General features: G+C 38.3%; 1 protein-coding gene across 2 annotated transcripts in view; it reads right to left on the bottom strand.

The window, feature by feature from the left end:
* The window catches only part of LOC150087128 (protein CNPPD1), a 99502-nt gene that overhangs the window by 28742 nt on the left and 52560 nt on the right, over positions 1-18200 (bottom strand). The window contains exon 6 of one of the 2 annotated variants that reach the window (XM_090371827.1): positions 6719-6780. The exons of the other annotated variant lie outside the window; for it this stretch is intronic. Coding sequence (XP_090227953.1) covers positions 6719-6780 — 62 coding nt within the window. The remainder of the gene's footprint in view (positions 1-6718; positions 6781-18200) is intronic. 2 annotated transcript variants of the gene reach the window in all.

Raw genomic sequence — 18200 nt, 5'->3', positions numbered from 1 at the left:
ATGAACCTATTTTTTAGTGGGTGACCTGTCTTGAGTGATCTGTCTTGATCACCCAAAGGCATTCTAAAATAGGCTTCACATGTACTGCAAACATGGTGCCACCTATGATTTCATGCTTCACCTGCTTTGCACCTATTTAGTATCAACAAATATAGCAGAATTAGTACACACTTAGGTAATACGTATGTCACAAAAACACAAAACCTTGCATTTCTGCCAAAATCGGTTAGTCTGCTGTGATGAGTTATTGTATACTATTCAGTACAATAATAATGATAAATTATCGACACTAGACAAAATGGCAATGACACCCAAGGATTCAGCCCACAAAAAAACACATAAGAAAGAGTTAAATATAAATGCTTTGTTCATATTCTTATTATTATTATATTAATAATAAATTAAATAAATACACACTGTTATACCATGTAAAACTGACTTAAGATATGTAATGAAATGTTTCAATTTAAATACACATTTAAAATAGTGTAGCAATATCTCAAAGTTATGCTGAACATCGTCTTTAGCTGAATTGGATATGGTACTGATTGCTAACTAAAACTATAAACCACTAAATTCTATATTTTTCTTCTTTATGAAAAAACTTTTGATATCAGATTTTAGATTCTAATGTCCTAATAAATTAACTCGTCCTAATAATAAATTCTAAATTTAATTTATAATAAAGTTTTCACTTAAAATTTGCAAGTCTAATATTAATCATTAAAGTTCCATCTTATTATTTCTATTGATGCAGAAGTGACATATTTTAATTTCATGGCTTGGTGAAAAAAAAAAAAAAAAAAAACCTAAAAATACTTGCCAATAGTGTTAGAATACACTAATGCATCTTCAACAGGAAATCCAACCTTTTGCATGTAAAAGTTTTAAATATAAATTAAAAAATACTCCTTTAAACCAAACTACCAGCTATTTAGTAAACCAACACTTTATATTCAATAAACATTTAAAATTTTTAATTCTTAATTAAATTAAACAAATTCAACAAGTAAATTTAATCGCTACATTGTTTTTAAATAGCATCATTCTTATTCAAACTCACTCTGTTCTGCAGTTTACTCAGTGTAATAATCACCAACAGTATTAAAATGTAGTAAAAATATATCATTAGTAACTGTTTTCTGTTAAAAAAAATTTAATCTAATTTGTAAAAATTATTTCTGCCTATTCTGCACAACAGGAAGGCTGAAAATTAGCAAAAACTAAATTTAACAGTATATTTTCACACAGGGTGTGGCTATAGTAGCTGAAAGTTTTCAAAACACTGCATCATAGTGCTGGTTGTAGTAGGATTCACTGTGTTGTATGATGTGTTCTTAATCAGATATAATGCCTATTAATTAGTAAATCCCTGAAGTGGGATTTACTAATAATTAAATCCCTGAAGTGGGATTTACTCAAAGAGGTAACTACCATCAGGGGTAAAGCGAATGGTTTTTGCTTTCGTAAAGGTGACTACGGTGGTCTGAGACAGTATTTAAATTCTGTACTGTGGGACCAACTGATGTTACCAACGGAAAATTCAAATTGTGAAGCATTCAAAGAATTAATCTTGGAAGTTACTAGACTTTTCGTATCAATTAAGAAATACTGTTCAAGGTTTAGACCTAAATGGTTGTCAGATGAACTAATGAGACATGTGGCAGAGAAGAAAAATGCATGGGATACATATAAATTAACAGGTGACACAGAAGCCTATGATAGATATAAGCTGGTCTGTAACCAAGTCACAAAGGAGGTTAGGCAGGCAAAGGCAGATTACAAGAAATCTTTGGCAAAGGACGCAAAAAAAAAAAACAGCAGAATTCTTTACTTATGTAAACTCTAGAAAAAGGAATGAATCAGATTGGTCCACTTGATATTGATGGTTCAACTGTTGATGATCCTGCTCAGGTAGCTAACAAACTAACTGAGTATTCTGCATCTGCATTCACACGAGTTATTCAGGGAGGGGAATACAAGAGGTGAATTAAACTCTGGCAGTGAGGTAGATGACTTTGTAATAATTGAGAGCAAAATGGAGGATAAATTGTTGAAGATAAACATAAGAAAGGCACCTGGGATGGATGGGATCTACCCAGTTATATTTAAGGAGGCAGCAAAGGAAGTAAGCAAACTCTTAGCCATAATTATGAGAATTTCCTTGGACTCAGGGGAAGTACCCATGGACTAGAGATGTGCAAATGACAAGTGGAGGCACTGGTTAAGGAAGCACTGCAGGATCATATAGACAAGACTTCAATTATAGTTGAAACACAGCATGGGTTTGTTAAGCGGAAGTCTTGTCTGACCAATCTGATTGGATACTTTGATGTGGTCACAAAGGAACTGGATGCAAAGAATAATTTTGATATCATACACTTGGATCTTAGGAAGGCTTTGGATTCTGTTGCACATGGAAAACTGCTGCACAAATTGGATCAGTGTGGCATTGGAGGTAAATTGCTGCTATGGATAAAGAGATGGTTGAGTGGGACAAGACAGAGTGATAATCATTGGACCTGCTCTTCATGGACTAATGTTATTAGTGGAGTCCCCCAGGGTTCAATATTGAGTCCATTGTTGTTTTCTGTATTTATGATATTGATGATGGTATGCATATCAGGCTTAATGTCCACGTTTGCAGACAATATGAAGGTCAGCAGGGTTGTTAGTGGCACTAATGACAGTACACTCCTGCAACAGGATCTAGAAAAGTTGATCAGATGAGCTAAGAGGTGGCAACTGAAGTTTAACATTAACAAAAGTACAGCATATGGGAAGCAGTTGTTGTTTGTTTGTTATTTGGTTTTTAGGAGCATTAGCAACTAACGCCATATTGCTCCGGGATATGCGGTGGTCAATCTCTGACCTTTCCGCATCCTCCGTATTTGGTGGGCACGGGCTCGAACCCCAGTCTAATCAAGAAGCGTGTGCTATGAACTGCTGCTCCTTCTCACCTGGCTACGGAGGCGCCATGGGAAGCAGTAACCACAGAGAAATATACCAACTGGGTGGTGTTACACTCAGGGTAGTGGAGAATGAAAGAGACCTGGGGTAATTGTTCAGTCAGATATGAAGTTTTCTGAGCAGTTCAGACAGGCTGCCAGAGTAGGTTATGGGGTCATGTCAATGATATACAGAAATTTTGTGAGCAGGGATAAGGAGGTGATTATCCCCTTGTATAAGGCAATGGTCAGGCCACACCATTAATATTGTGTACAGGTCTGTAAGCCTCATTTTAGGAAGGATGTAGAGTTGCTGGAATGAGTACAGATAAGGGTAACAAGATTAGTGAATTAGTGAAGGATTAGAGCAACTCTTTGATCAATTAGATCAAAGGATTGCTCTTACGAAGAAAGGATTATGTTTTACAAATTATAGTGTCTGGAGACTAGGCACCTGCGAGGTGATCTGACTGAGTTATATAAAGCCTTGAATGGTTTGAGCATGCTCAATGCTGATGGGATTCTTCCTCTTGCTCAGAATGATCGCCTGAGAGGCATAAATAGATGTGTGGAAGTTTGCCTTTAGCCAGTGGGCGGTTGATTGCTGGAACAAACTTCCATGTGTCATTGTAGATATTATGTTATTGTTGTTTTGGTTTTTAGGAGCATTAGCAACTAAGGCCATATTGCTACGGGAATATGCGGTGGTCATTCCCTGACCTTTCCACATTCTCCGTATTTGGTGGTCACGTGCTCAAACCCCGGTCTAATCAAGAAGCATGTGCTACCCACTGCTGCTCCTGCCAACCTGGATACGGAGGTGCCGTCGTTGTAGAAGTTGACAGATTAAATAGATTCAAGGCAGAACTAGACAAACATTTGGAGTGAGTGAATGGGTGAAATGAAAAGGTTTTGTTTTGTTTTTTTTTTTCGGCTGATGCTGTATAAGCTTGCTTTCTTGCATCATGTGCCTTTACTAATGCTAATGAATATGTTTTCACCCTTGAACTATATATTAAAACACAACTGACAGTTCAGAAAAAAAAAAAAGTTTTAAACAGAATTTCAATTGCCAAGACACGACGTATGTTAATGATTTTAGTTGTAATATATTGCTTTAAATTTTTACAACTATGTGAAACATCTCTACCAGAAAATGTAGGAAGAATTAATAATATAATGTAATGAAATCCATTACATTTAAGAGACTTTCATACAAATATCTGAAAAATCTCCAAAGTTTTGCACATGATCTGTATTTTTACCAATATGAATGAACCAAACATTATGACCATCCTTATCTTCATGAGTGGACACATTCCACTTCCACGGCACAAGGAAGGTGGTGGCCAGGACTTTAGAAACCATGAGCATTGTCAGCAGTTTGAGAGTGCTACAGTGAATGTGTGGCAGTAATGGTCCAGTGGAACACAAAAGCTACTCAACATGCTGGAACAGGGAGACCACCACTGGTTGAGAGTACAAGTGAACTGTAATTTGCATGTGCTGAGCAAGACAACAGATGGATCACAATCCCTCAATTAGCATTAGTAGACGCATATGATGCAAGAAAGCAAGCTTATACAGCATCAGCCAAAAAAAAAAAAAAACTTCCCATTTCACACATCCACTCACTCCAAAAGTTTGTCCACTTCTTTCTTGAATTTATTTAAACTATCAACTTACACAATGACAGATGGAAATTTGTTCAAGCAATCAACTACCTGCTGGCTAAAGGTAAATTTCTGCACATCTATTTGACAACCGTCTTTCCTCAATTTCAGTTTATGTCCCCTCAGTTCTATAATCTGAGCAAGAATCCCATCAGCATCAAGCCTGCTCAATCCATTCAAGGCCTAATACACCTCAATCAGATCATCAAACATATCAATAGGATAGCAGCTAATCAGAGAAATATATTTCTCTGATTAGCTGCTATCCTATTGATATGTCTGATTAGCTGCTATCCTATTGATCATATTGGGTGTAGCTAATCAGAGAAATATATTTCTCTGATTATCTACACCCAATATGATCATCTAGAGAAGAAATGGCAATCACAGATATTGATCTGTAACCAATCAAAAAGCCTGTTGTGTATATAATAGTTTCTTTGGTTTTCTTGCTAGCAGAATATATGTAAAATTTTAATTAGAATAACAGATTTTAAAAAAATTGCAATCCAGGAAAAAAATTTTTACAGTTAAAAATGATCACGTTTATTGTAAACTTTACAGAAAACATTCTAATAGTCCAACCATTTAAAGGCTAATTTTAATGTTTTTTTTCAAATCCTTGTGGATATCATTATCAAGTCTAGAGGAAAGAAAGAAAGAATAAGGTGATTGTAAGAACTGGTTATATCTTTTGATTGAATCACTACAATTTTAAATATAACCACTATTTTTGAATTTAGTGAAAACACTACATGTCGAGAAATACTGCACTGTTTACAATTATGTGATAATTATAAATTGTCATTGACAAGTCTAGAAAAATAAATTGATAACAAGCGCATACAACAAACACTGCAGTAATTTTTATTTTTAAATTAAAGAAATTAATTATATTAATCACTTTATTCTTTCCTTCCTCTAGACCTGATGATATCCAAAAGGATTTCGTAACATTATCAAAACTTCCCTTTATATATCTGGTTTACTGGAATGTTTCCTGTAAAGTTTTCTTTACCAGCTAGTTACAACATTTTACACCTAGAAAACATTTACAATGATTTTAATCTGTTATTAAAATTAATTATTCCCCATTATATCTTTCTCCTTAGAAATTAAGCCAGTTTTCCGCCATTAAAATGAGGAAGTCAAGGAGCTTGATAGCTCTGAAAAGTTTAGCCATGCATTTAACTTTAATAAATTATTCCAAACAAGCATAGTATGCAATGCACTGGACATTTATTTTAAAGAACATTGTGTTTTGGAAATAAATTTATAACTAATCAAATATTCAAATGCAGCAAATAAGTACTTTGTTTATAAAGACTCTGAATAATAAAACTTACAATTTCCCATGTACATCTTTTTTCTTAAGAAATTAAGCGTTTTCTTTTGTATTATCATATTATTCTTGTATTATTATTCTGTATTTCAGCCATTAATGAGGAAGTGAAGGAGCTCTGAAAAGTTTGTTGTTATTTGGTTTTTAGGAGCATTAGCAACTAAGACAATATTGCTCCGGGGATACGCGGTGGTCATTCCCTAACCTTTCTGCATCCTCCATATTTGGTGGTCACGGGCTCGAACCCCGGTCTAATCAAGAAGCGTGTGTGCTACGCACTGCCGCTCCTGCCCACCTGGCTACGGAGGTACCCTCAAAAGTTTGGTCATATATTCAACTTTAATAAATTATTCCAAACTGACTTGGTATGCAATGCAGTGTACATTAATTTAAAAGAACAGTGTTTTTAGCAATTAAATTTATAACTAATTAAGCATTCAAATTCAGCAAATAATTACTTTGTATCCAAGGATTCTGAATAATAAAACTTATGGTCACGGGCTAGAACCCTGGTCTAATCAAGAAGCGTGTGCTACGCACTGCCGCTCCTGCCCACCTGGCTACGGAGGCGCCCTGAAAAGTTTGGCCATATATTTAACTTTAATAAATTATTCCAAACTGACTTGGTATACAATGCAGTGTACATTAATTTTAAAGAACACTGTGTTTTTAGCAATTAAATTTATAACTAATTAAGCATTCAAATGGAGCAAATAATTACTTTGTATCCAAGGATTCTGAATAATAAAACTTACGACACTTCGACTTTGTGAAGAACTTCAAAGAAAGCATCCGGTTTCACAAAAACTTCCCAATCCTTTTTTAAAGAGAGAAAAAAAAAAATATATATATATATATTACCTGTCATGAAATTAAGTACAACATTATTTTTATATGCACTTCATATGTCAAAGAGGTCTCAGCTAATTGAAATAAGAACTTATTATTAGTAGTAGTAATGGCATATTATGCAAGACAGCAAGCTTACAAAGCATCAGAGGGAAAAAAAAAAAATTCTCACGCCACTTGTCCATCCCCTCCAATAATTTGACTAGTTCTTCCTTGAATTTATTCACACTATCCACTTCTACAAAACCAGATGGAATTTGGTTCCAACAATCAACCACCTGCTGGCTGAATGCAAACTTCCACACATTTATCTTGCAACCATCGTTCCTCAATTTGAAGTTATGCCGCCCTCAAATGTGTAGTCTGAGCAAGAGGAAGAACGATATATTCTCCGGCACTGAGCTTGCTAAATTAAATAAAACACTTCAATCAGATTACCTCAAAGTTGCATAGTATCCAGATGCTGCAATTTGCCAGACAAGCTGTAGTGGCTACCTGGGAGTCTAAAATGCTGAAGGAACTGATATTTGGGTGACATTCAAGTCAAGTACACCCAATTTCGGTGAAGTCACGACTATCTGTGACAGCTAATCCTCTGCTTGCACCTTCACGATGGTGGAACTGTTAATAATCCTGGGTATAACCTCCATGCACAAGCACACTGTGGGTGACCACCCAGGTGTGAAACAATGTAAGCAGGGGTCGAGGTGTGGCATCCACACGACATGGAGGAATGCCGCCCCTCTGTGTTACAAGGCAATAATAGGTGCTAGATGACTCTCATCAACAGGTGCAATACCACCACTTTCCTTATTGGAGGCTTGAAGTGGTGGAACCCATGTTTAGTCTCCAGAGCTAAGTTCCAACCAACTCTTCCCCATCTTTTCCATCATGCAGTATGACTGATGACTTTTGAGGTTATGATGAACATCATAGCGAGATCCAATCTTCCTTACATTTCGAGGGTACAGCTATAAAACGGTGTTTGCCAGCCGCTAGTTATTACACTGGACCGAACCTATGTAACTCTTTAGGAGGCTTCCGGACCAGCTAGTCTATAATCTTGCTAGTCTATAATCTGGTGGCATTGTCGAGTCCAAGTTATGTCAAGGATCTGGGTATATTCTTGCCATATCCAAAAATTTCATTACTTCATACAGCATGCCCCCCCCCACTTTTTCATACTATTGAATACACCATGAATTGTCAAACTAATAGAGTAAGCTTATCTGTGAAAAGATCTAAACCTCCCAAACACTTCCTAATTCATTTCACAAATATACGTGGTCTCAATTCTAATCTCAACAATGTCCATTTCCACCTGCAGTCTACCAAACCCCATGTACTTTTTCTGACAGAATCTCAGTTATCGGTTGATTCAAATACTGCTGATCTCAGTTGCCCAAATTATTCGCTGTATGATTACTTTTGCCTCAAAGGTGGTACTTGTGAATATGCCTGTTCCAATATTCCCTGTCAGAGAACTGGTAATTTGGAATCTCCTCTCTGGCTTAAAATCTCTCTATCACATTATGCCAAATTCATCTGCTGTCTCTACCGTTCTCCCAACTCCACTAATCACTTGGAGCTCTTTGACTTCCTCTATTTGCAACTTGACTTTCTCCAGTCCAACTTGCCTATAATGGTGAGGTAATTTTCCTTGGTGATTTTAATGTTCACAACTCCAGCTGGCTTCCGTTTTCTAGTCACACCGACCCAGCTGGTCAAGATGCTGAGGCTTTTGCAATTACTAATGACCTCACACAGATTGTTCATTTACCTACAAGAATACCGGACAATCCTAACCACACAGCCAACACGCTTGATCTTTTTCTCACAAACAAGCATTCTAAGTACACGGTCGAACTGAGTGGTCCATTAGATACCTCAGATCACAACTTGGTGATTGTCTCTTTTGCAATGGAGCCTTTATCTCATGGCTATTCCCAGCCTCATATTGTTTGGCATTGCAAGAATGCAAAATGGAATGACCTGCGAGATTTCTTTTCTTCTTTTCCTTGGTCGGACCACTGTTTCAAAACTTCTAATGTCAACATTTGCTCTGATCATATCAGTGAAATTATTCTTGTAAGATGGGGGAAACCCCTGGTGCCGTTAGACCCTAAACACACTATACTCTTGTAGGAATGGAATCCTTTATCCCACACTGCACTTTAAAATCTTGTCCTTTATCTAAACCTTGGTTTTCCAATAAATGTGCTAAGGCTGTTCCAAGAGAAGAATGCTGCATATCGTAACTGGCTTGTTTCCAATTCTTCAGTTTCATTTTCTGCTTGCAACAATTGTAAAGCAGTCATTAATCAATTCAAACTAGATTTTGAACAGGCTAAGAGTAGAAAACTTGCTTCTTGCCCAAATGGTAGCCAAGCATTCTGTTGCCAAAGCTATTGGCCACAATTCTGCCCATCACTCCTCCCACCTCAGTCAAAACCAGATGGTTCTGTTATCACTTCAGCCAAGCATAAAGCTGACCTGCTAGCATCCCATTTTTCTTCCAACTCATGTATTAATTATCTTGGTAAAACAACTCCCACCATTCCCAACACACTCCATTCAATGCCTCCTGTGGTCCTCCGTCAAAAAGATGTCAGAAGGATTTTGACAAATCTCAATTCTAAGAAAGCTCCAGGTCCTGACAGTATCTCTCCACTTGTTCGCAAAACCTGTGCTCCTGAATTTACTCCTGTTCTTTGCCACTTTAGTTTAAATTGAATTTAGATAGAGATTTTGTAGGTTATTATTTAGCGGGTAAGGGTATCAAATCCACGTATGGACATGTTTTGCAGCTCCCGCAAACAAAAGTTTTTAATTATACTTAGCCACTTTATTGACTCAATTGTTAGATTAAATTATTTTCTATAAGTAGCTTATAGACCTAGTCTAGCTACATGGTTTATTTTGAATTTAGATAGCGCAATTTGTAAAGTAAATAATACCTTGTATCTGCAGATTAACAATTAGTAATTTGCCGCCATTGTTATACGATACATGTGCTAGCGTAAGGTTTAACGGAAAACTAGACAGTGAGTATAGTAGTATAATTAATCAGTAAAATTTATTAATCTTATTAAATTTCATTGTCAATTGAATTGTACTTTTTTAACTAAATAGTAGTAGTAGTGTCATGTGATGCAAGAAAGCAAGTGTATGAGCTTATGCAGCATCAGCCAAAAAAAAAAAAAAAATCACACCACTCCCTCCAAATTCCTGTCCAGTTCCTTCTTAAATTTATTCAACCTATCAGCTTCCACAACGACAGATGGAAGTTTGTTCCAGAATTAACCACCCACTGGCTAAAGGCAAATTTCCACACATCTATTCTCCATCTGCCTTTTCTTAATTTGGATTTATGCCCCCTTACGTAATCTGAACAAGTGGAATGATCCCATCAGAATTCAGCGTGCTCAACCCATTCAAGGCCTTATATGCCTCAATCAGATCACTGCGCAGGTGCCTAGTCTCCAGCCACTGCAATTTGCAGAACTTAAGACTCTCTTGGTAAGAGGATCCCTTCGTTTCCCTCACCAATCTTGTTGCCCTTCTCTGTACACGCTCAAGCAAATAGCGACCTAGTTATTGCAAACGTAACATCATAAATTAATACATATAAGTTGACAGGGGATATACCGTCATATACCGTAACTCAGAGATAATATTCAATACCGAAATACATATATATATAGTGTTATAACTGCATTGGGATAAAGGTTTAGGGTTATAATTTGTATTGGAATTTTATTGAACTTGAATAGAAATCATCACTCAGACCAGAGCAGCAAAGCAAAAGGCTCAAACTAGTGGAAGTACTGTGGCTCAGGGGAGAACTAGGGGGGGGGGGCAGTTGTCCTCTGAATCACAGTCTACTGAAATGCACTGCTTGTTTGATATTTGTGGAGCAATCAGGAACGGGATATGATATTGCCAAGGGGAATGCCTTTGTGTGTGTGTGTGTGTGCGATGTAAGGAGTGCAAGGAAATCAAGCGCCAACTCGGCATTGTTATGGGCTTATATGAGAGCTTGAAGGACAGGGTGAATGCCCACGAAGGATTTAAGTTGAGGGGCCCATCAAGCTCTCAGCTGCCCACATCAATGCCAGCTTGCACTTGAACATCAGGCAACACAGAGGCAACCCCCAAGGTAGAATGCATTGGTCCCAAAGGAAATAGTTCTTGTGGGTGGCTCTATTGTCAGGGAAACGGGGAACATATTGTGCAAAAAGGATAGATGGAACAGGACCAGGGTATGTCTGCCAGGGGCAAAGGTTGATGACGTTATAGGGCAGATATCATCCTTTAAGGGCACAAAGGGTGATTTGTAGTATACGCTGGCACTAACGATACTAAAGTAGGAGACCAACAATTACTTAACAAGTACAAGATGAGGCTGAAAAAAAGCTGTAAGTTAGGGTTGAATTTGAAAGTGTCTGCAATTCTGCCCAGACACAATAGGAAGGAGTATATGACAAGATCCTTGTCGATCAATTCGGCCCTGGAGACACTGTGCAAGGTTCAAGAGGTAGAATTTTTCTCAGCCTGGTCTGTGCTTGTTAACAGGAGACATTGCTTCTACAGGGATGGGATACACTTAAACAGAAAGGGTGCAAGAATATTTGCTGATGCTATCAAGGCAGAGTTAGGTGGGTCAGAAAACTGCTAGCTTGGGGGGATACATGGACTAATAGATTAACAGTAGCCGCTGGCAGAGGTAAAAGTGATTCTTGCACTACTTCTATTGAAATGCAATTGAGCAGCAGCCTGGAAAGCAAGGCAATGGGAATTTCCAGGACAGCTGGGAGTCATAGTGAAACAAGTAAATACATGGGCTGTGTTAGGGTAACTAAGAGTAAAAACAGGTGCATGTACACTTGCATATACACCAATGCTAGGAGTATAGTTAATAAATTCAATGAGCTTGAAGTGCTAGTCAAGACATCAAAGGCAGATATATCAGAGACATGGTGTCACACAGACATAAGCAATGCGGAACTGGAATTTGAGGAGTACGTGTACAGAAAGGATAGACAGAACAGGGAGGGAGGAGGGGTTATGCTGTTAGTTAAGAAACATAAAATCTAAGGAAGTGCATCCAATTGATGTTGGTGGACAATGCAATGTTGAGTCTGTTTGGTGTGACACAATCACTGGGAAAGCTAAAATTAGAGTAGGTGTGTGCTACAGGCCTAATGAATCTGATAAGTATAATGAGCAATTGTGCAGAGAAATAGAGTGGGCCAGTTTGATTGATTTTGATTTGGTAGTTCTTGGCGCATCGGCTTCTGTGGCCATATTGCACCTCCCAAGGTTTTTGCAGTACTTTGATCCAAGCCCGAGGCGGGAATCGAACCCGCGACCTTTGGGTTGCCGGGCAGGTACTTTACCCACTCGGCTAGCTCGGTCGGCGAGTGGGCCAGTAAATTAGGGTGTCTTATAATGGGGATTTTAATTTCCCACAGATTGACTGGAATTTGTGGGCTGGTCACTCACACACTAGGAATGCTTTTGTGGATTTACTGGATGATTGTTTTCTACAGCAGCATGTTCGGGAGCCAATTAGAGGGAGTAATACTCTTGATATGATTATCAGTAATGATTCTTCATGCATCAAGAATTTGCAGATAAAGGAACCACCAGGTGGCAGTGATCACAGTGTGCTGAAGTGGGATTTTCTCAAAGAGATAACTACCATCAAGGTAAAGGGAAGGGTTTTTGCTTTCGTAAAGGTGACAACGGTGGTCTGAGACAGTATTTAAATTCTATTTGGTGGAACCAACTGATGATGTTACCAACAGCAAATTCAAAATAATGGGAAATATTCAAAGAATTAATCTTGGAAGCTACTAGGATTTTCATAACAAAGAAATATTGTTCAAGATTTAAGCCTAACTAGATGTCAGATGAACTAACTAGACATGTGACAGAGAAGAAAAATGCATGCGATACATATAAATTAACATGCAAGTTGGTCTGTAAACAAGTTGCAAAGGAGGTTACGCAGGCAGAGGCAGATTACGAGAAATCTTTGGCAAAGGATGCAAAGAAAAACAGCAAACAGTTCTTTGCTCCTGAGGTACCAATTTTCGGCCAAGGTACCCATGGACTGGAGATGTGCAAATGTGACCCCAATCCACAAAGGAGGATCAAAGTGGGAGAAGACAGAAAGTGGTAATCAATGGACACTGCTCTTTGTGGACTAATGTTATTAGTGGAGTCCCTCAGCATTCAGTGTTTGGTCCATTGTTGTTTTCTGTATTTATAAATGATAATGATGATGGTATATCAGGATTTACTTATGTAAACTCTAGAAGGAAGGGAATGAATCAGATTGGGATACCCTTGATATCGATGGTACAACTGTTGATGATATTGCTCAGGTACCTAACAAACTAAATGAATATTTTGCATCGACATTCACACATGAATAGTTATTCAGGGAGGGCAATGCCAGAGGTGTATTCAGCTCTGGCAGTAAGCTAGATAATCTTTTAATAAATGAGAGTAAAGTGGAGGAGAAATTGTTGAATATAAACATAAGCAAACCATTAGCCATAATTATGAGAGCTTCCCTGGACTCAAGGGAGGTACCCTTTTTTTTTTTTTTTTTTTTGTTAGTTGTTGCCGCACCGGCTTCTGTGGCCATATTGCACCTCCCAAGGATTTGCGTTTTCTACTCTGATCCAAGCCCGAGACGGGATTCGAACCCACGACCTTTGGGTTGCCAGGCAGGCACTTTACCCACCTGGCTAGCATAGTCGGCCGAGGTACCCATGGACTGGAGATGTGCAAATGTGACTCCAATCCACAAAGGAGGATCAAAGGGAGACAGGTAATTACAGACCTGTTCATTTAACTCCTGTTCCAGGGAAATTTAAATGGAGACACTGGTAAAGAAGCATTGCAGGATCATCTAGACAAGACTTCAGTTCTAGCTCGGACACAGCATGGGTTTGTTAAGGGGAAGTTTTGTTTGACCAACTTGATAGGATACTATGATGTAGTCACAAAGGAACTGGATGCAAAGAATAACTTTGATATATCATATATTTGGATCTTAGAAAAGCCTTGGATACTGTTTCACATGGAAGACTGCTGCACAAATTGGAGCAGTGTGGCATTGGAGGCAAATTGCTGCTATGGATAAAGGGATGGTTGAGTGGGAGAAGACAGAGAGTGGTAATCAATGGACACTGCTCTTCGTGGACTAATGTTATTAATGGAGTCCCTCAGGGTTCAGTGTTGGGTCCATTGTTGTTTTCTGGATTTATAAATGATAATGATGATGGCATATCAGGCTTAATTTCCAAGTTTGCAGATGATACAAAGGTTGGCAGGGTTGTTAATTACACTAATGACAGTACACTGCTGCAACAGGATCTAGAAAAGTTTAGCAGATGGGCTGAGAAGTGGCAAATGAAGTTTAACGTTGACAAATGTCAAGTACTACATATGGGAAGCAGTAATCCCAGAGTAATGTATCAACTCTGTGGGACCATACTAACAGTGGTAGAGAATGAAAAGGACCTGGGGGATTATTGTGCAGGCAGATATGAAGTTTTCTGAGCAGTGCAGACAGTCTGCAAGAGTAGCTCATGGTGTCTTGTCAATGATATACAGGAATTTTTCTAGCAGGGATAAGGAAGTGATTATCCCTTTTGTATAAGGCAATGGTCAGACCACACCTTGAGTACTGTATACAGGTCTGGGGGCCTCATTTTAAGAAGGATGTAGAGCTGTTGGAATGAGTACAGAGAAGGGCAACAAGATTAGTGAATGGAACAAATGGTTGCTCTTACGAAGAAAGGCTTAAATTTTGCAAATTACAGTGTCTTGAGACTAGGCACCTGCGAGGTGATCTGATTCAGGTGAATAAAGTCTTGAATGGTTTGAGCATGCTCAATGCTGATGGGATTCTTCCTCTTGCTCAGAATAATCGCTGAAAGGGCATAAATTCAAATTGAGGAAAGACAGTTTGCGGAAGTTTGCCTTTAGCCAGCGGGTGGTTGATTGCTGGAAAAAACTTCCATCTGTCGTTGTGGAAGTTGATAGCTTAAATATATTCAAGGCCGAACTTGACAAACATTTGGAGCGAGTGGATGGGTGAAATAAGGGTTTTTTTTGGCTGATATTACATAAGCATGCTTTCTTGCATCATGTGCCTAATGCTAATGCCTTTTTTCACTTTCTTATTCCAAAGGTGTTTTTCCCTTCTGCTTGGAAATTTGCTTATATCCAGCCAGTTTCTAAAAAGGGTGACAAGTCCCTCCCATCCAATTATCGTCCCATTGCAATTACTTCTACTCTTTCTAAAGTAATGGAGAAATCAATTAACCGCCAACTCTTAAACTACCTAGAAACCTTCCGTCTGATCAACAATTGCCAATATGGATTCCATCCATCAGTGTCAATCCACTAGTGATATTCTGGCTTATGTTAACCATTTATGGCCAAATTCAATGGAAATGTTCGGTGAAACACAAGCAGCTGCTCTTGACATCTCAAAGGCTTTCGATCGTGTATGGCATAAAGGTCATCTAAACAAGCTTCCATCTTATGGTTTGCCAACCGTTTTTTGAAATTGGTTATCCAGTTTTCTCTCTGATCATTCACTGAGGGTGATGTTAAATGGCTCTCTGTCTTCTAACTTCTCCACTAATGCTGGAGGTGCCTCCGTAGCCAGATGGGAAGGAGCAGCAGTGCGTAGCACACGCTTCTTGACTAGACCAGGGTTCAAGCCCGTCACCACCAAATACGGAGAATGCAGAAAGGTCAGGAATGACCACCGCATATCCCCAGAGCAATATGGCCTTAGTTGATAATGCTCCTAAAAACGAAATAACAAACAAAAAAACAAACTAATGTTGGTGTCCCCCAAAGTTCAGTTCTTTCCCCCACTCTTTTCCTCTTGTATATTAATGACCTTCTTCCATTGACTGGAAATCCTATCCATAGTTTTGCCGATGATAGCACATTGCATTCCACTTTCCATTTTGAAAAACCTTGCCCTACTCAATCAGCTTCAACTTCTCGAATATCAGCTACCAATTCCTTAAATTCCGATCTCCAGGTAATTCTCCAGTGGGGCAAAGACAACTTAATTGATTTCAATTCTAAAATTCAGTCGTCTTATATCTTGCAAAAAGGATTCTTCTGCTCCTATGCTTATCTTTGGTGACACTCCAATTTCTAGGCAAAATGATATATCTCTTTTGGTGATTACTCTGACTTTTAATCTCTCTTGGCAGAAGCACATTACAAATATTGCTTCCTCTGCATCTAAAAAACTTGGTTTTCTCTTTCGCTCTCAGCATTACTTTTCTTCCAAACAGCTGTTCATTCTGTACAAATCGCAAATCCACCTTACCATGGAATATTGTTCCCACATCTGGGGCGGTGCCCCCAAAACCTCTCTCAGGCTTCTAGATTCCATTCAGAAGATGGCAGTTAGGTTAATTAATGACTCCTCTCTAACAGATTCTCTCCACTCACTGTCTCATAGACGTACTGTTTCTGCTGCATGCCTTTTCTAGAGATACTTCCATGGGCAGTGTTCTTCTGAATTGACTTCTATAATTCCCGCTCTCTCTTTCAAAACAGTCCGAACACGTCCCGCCATCAGCCAACATCCATTCACTGTCCAACTTCAAACTCACAAAACCAACTTTTTATCTTCCTCGTTTATTCATTCAACTGCTGTTTTCTTGAACAACCTTCCGTCATATGTTATTTTGTTATTTGGTTTTTTTTTTTTTTTTTTAGGAGCATTAGCAACTAAGGCCATATTGCTCCGGGAATATGCGGTGGTCATTCCCTGACCTTTTCGCATCCTCCGTATTTGGTGGTGACGGGCTCGAACCCCAGTCTAATCAAGAAGCGTGTGCTACGCACTGCTGCTCCTTTCCACCTGGCTACGGAGGCGCCCCGTCATATGTATTTCCTGAAAATTACAGTCTACAGAAGTTCAAGTCTAATGTCAACAAATATCTTCTTTCTTCTTCTCAACTTCCAACCCAAACACAGTACTGAGTACTATAGGTTCTAATATCTCTTGTGTTTGGGGTTTTCATTTAAAAAAAAAAAAAAAAAAATATCTGCAGAACTGAAGCATTTTTTGGTAAGACCATCCCTTTTTCTTCCTTTTACTGATCTCATCGCCCTTCTTTGCACCTGTTCCAGCAGTTCTACATCCTTTCTAAAATAAGGCCTCCAGACCTGTATACAGTACTCAAGATGCAGCCTAGCCATTGCATTGTACAAAGGGATAATCACTTCCTTATCTCTGCCAGAAAATTTCCCATATATTATCAACAGAACACCATGAACAGTCTTGGCAGCCTGCCTGTACTGCTCAGAGAACTTCATATCTGACTACAAAATTACCCTCTAGTCTTTTTAATTTTCCACTAACCTGAGTGTAGTACCACACAGTTGATAAGTTACTCTGGCATTACTGCTACCTATATATTTGTGTCATCTGGAAACTCAGACATTAAGCCATTAATAAATATAGAAAACAACAATGTGCCCAACAATAAATTCCGGGGGATTTCATTAATAACATTAGTCGGTTAAGAACTGTGTCCATTAATAACCACTATCTGTATTCACCCACTCATCTATCCCTTCCCAGAGCAGTAACTTGCCCTTAATGCCACACTGCTCCAATTTGTACAGCAGTCTTTTATGTGCAACAGTATCAAATGCTTTCCTGAAATCCAAGTACAGTAAACCCCCGCTATTCGCGGTATCTGTATTCACAGTTTCGCGTATTCGCGGTCGCTGATTTAATATACAATGAAACCTAAAAAAATGTGAATTTTAAAGTGCCATGAACATTTTCTAACATAAAAAAACATGGGCGTGGCTAAAATTATCTTTCCTGGTCAAAACAGCGCTCAATGGGTGGGGGGGGGGGGTGAGAAAATTGCAAGCGTGGATGTTTCTTACTAATCCTTGTTCAGTATGTGTTATGTGCTTGTCATGAAAGGTTTCATCGTTTCTTTTAATTTATATGCTTATAAATTGAATAAATCTATCAATTTATAAATTGATATGCTTACAAAAGTGATAAATCTGCAGTATAAAAAAGACTTTTTCAAGTGTGTTAACGGAAGAAAGTGACTTTATTGTGGACAAGTTCTTTCTAACCAGTACAAAAATATGGCTACAAATAACAAGGGAAATGTGAAAATATCAAAGGTGATGACATTAGTGAATAAAATTGAGTTATTAGACAAAATTTCTAATGGTGAAAGTGTCTCCTTAGTGGCAAAACATTATAAAATCAATGAGTCAACGGTACGATCAATCAAAAAATCGGAAGAAAAAATCTGCCATAGTGTCCGTGAAAACACACTAATTGCTTTAAAAATT

The sequence above is a fragment of the Mastigoproctus giganteus genome, chromosome 4, assembly GCF_048544385.1.
Source record: "Mastigoproctus giganteus isolate SK-2022 chromosome 4, ASM4854438v1, whole genome shotgun sequence".
In the NCBI taxonomy this organism is placed as follows: domain Eukaryota; kingdom Metazoa; phylum Arthropoda; class Arachnida; order Uropygi; family Thelyphonidae; genus Mastigoproctus; species Mastigoproctus giganteus.
The sequence above is the reverse complement of the archived record's forward strand: the minus strand, read 5'-3'. Positions and strand labels throughout refer to the sequence as shown.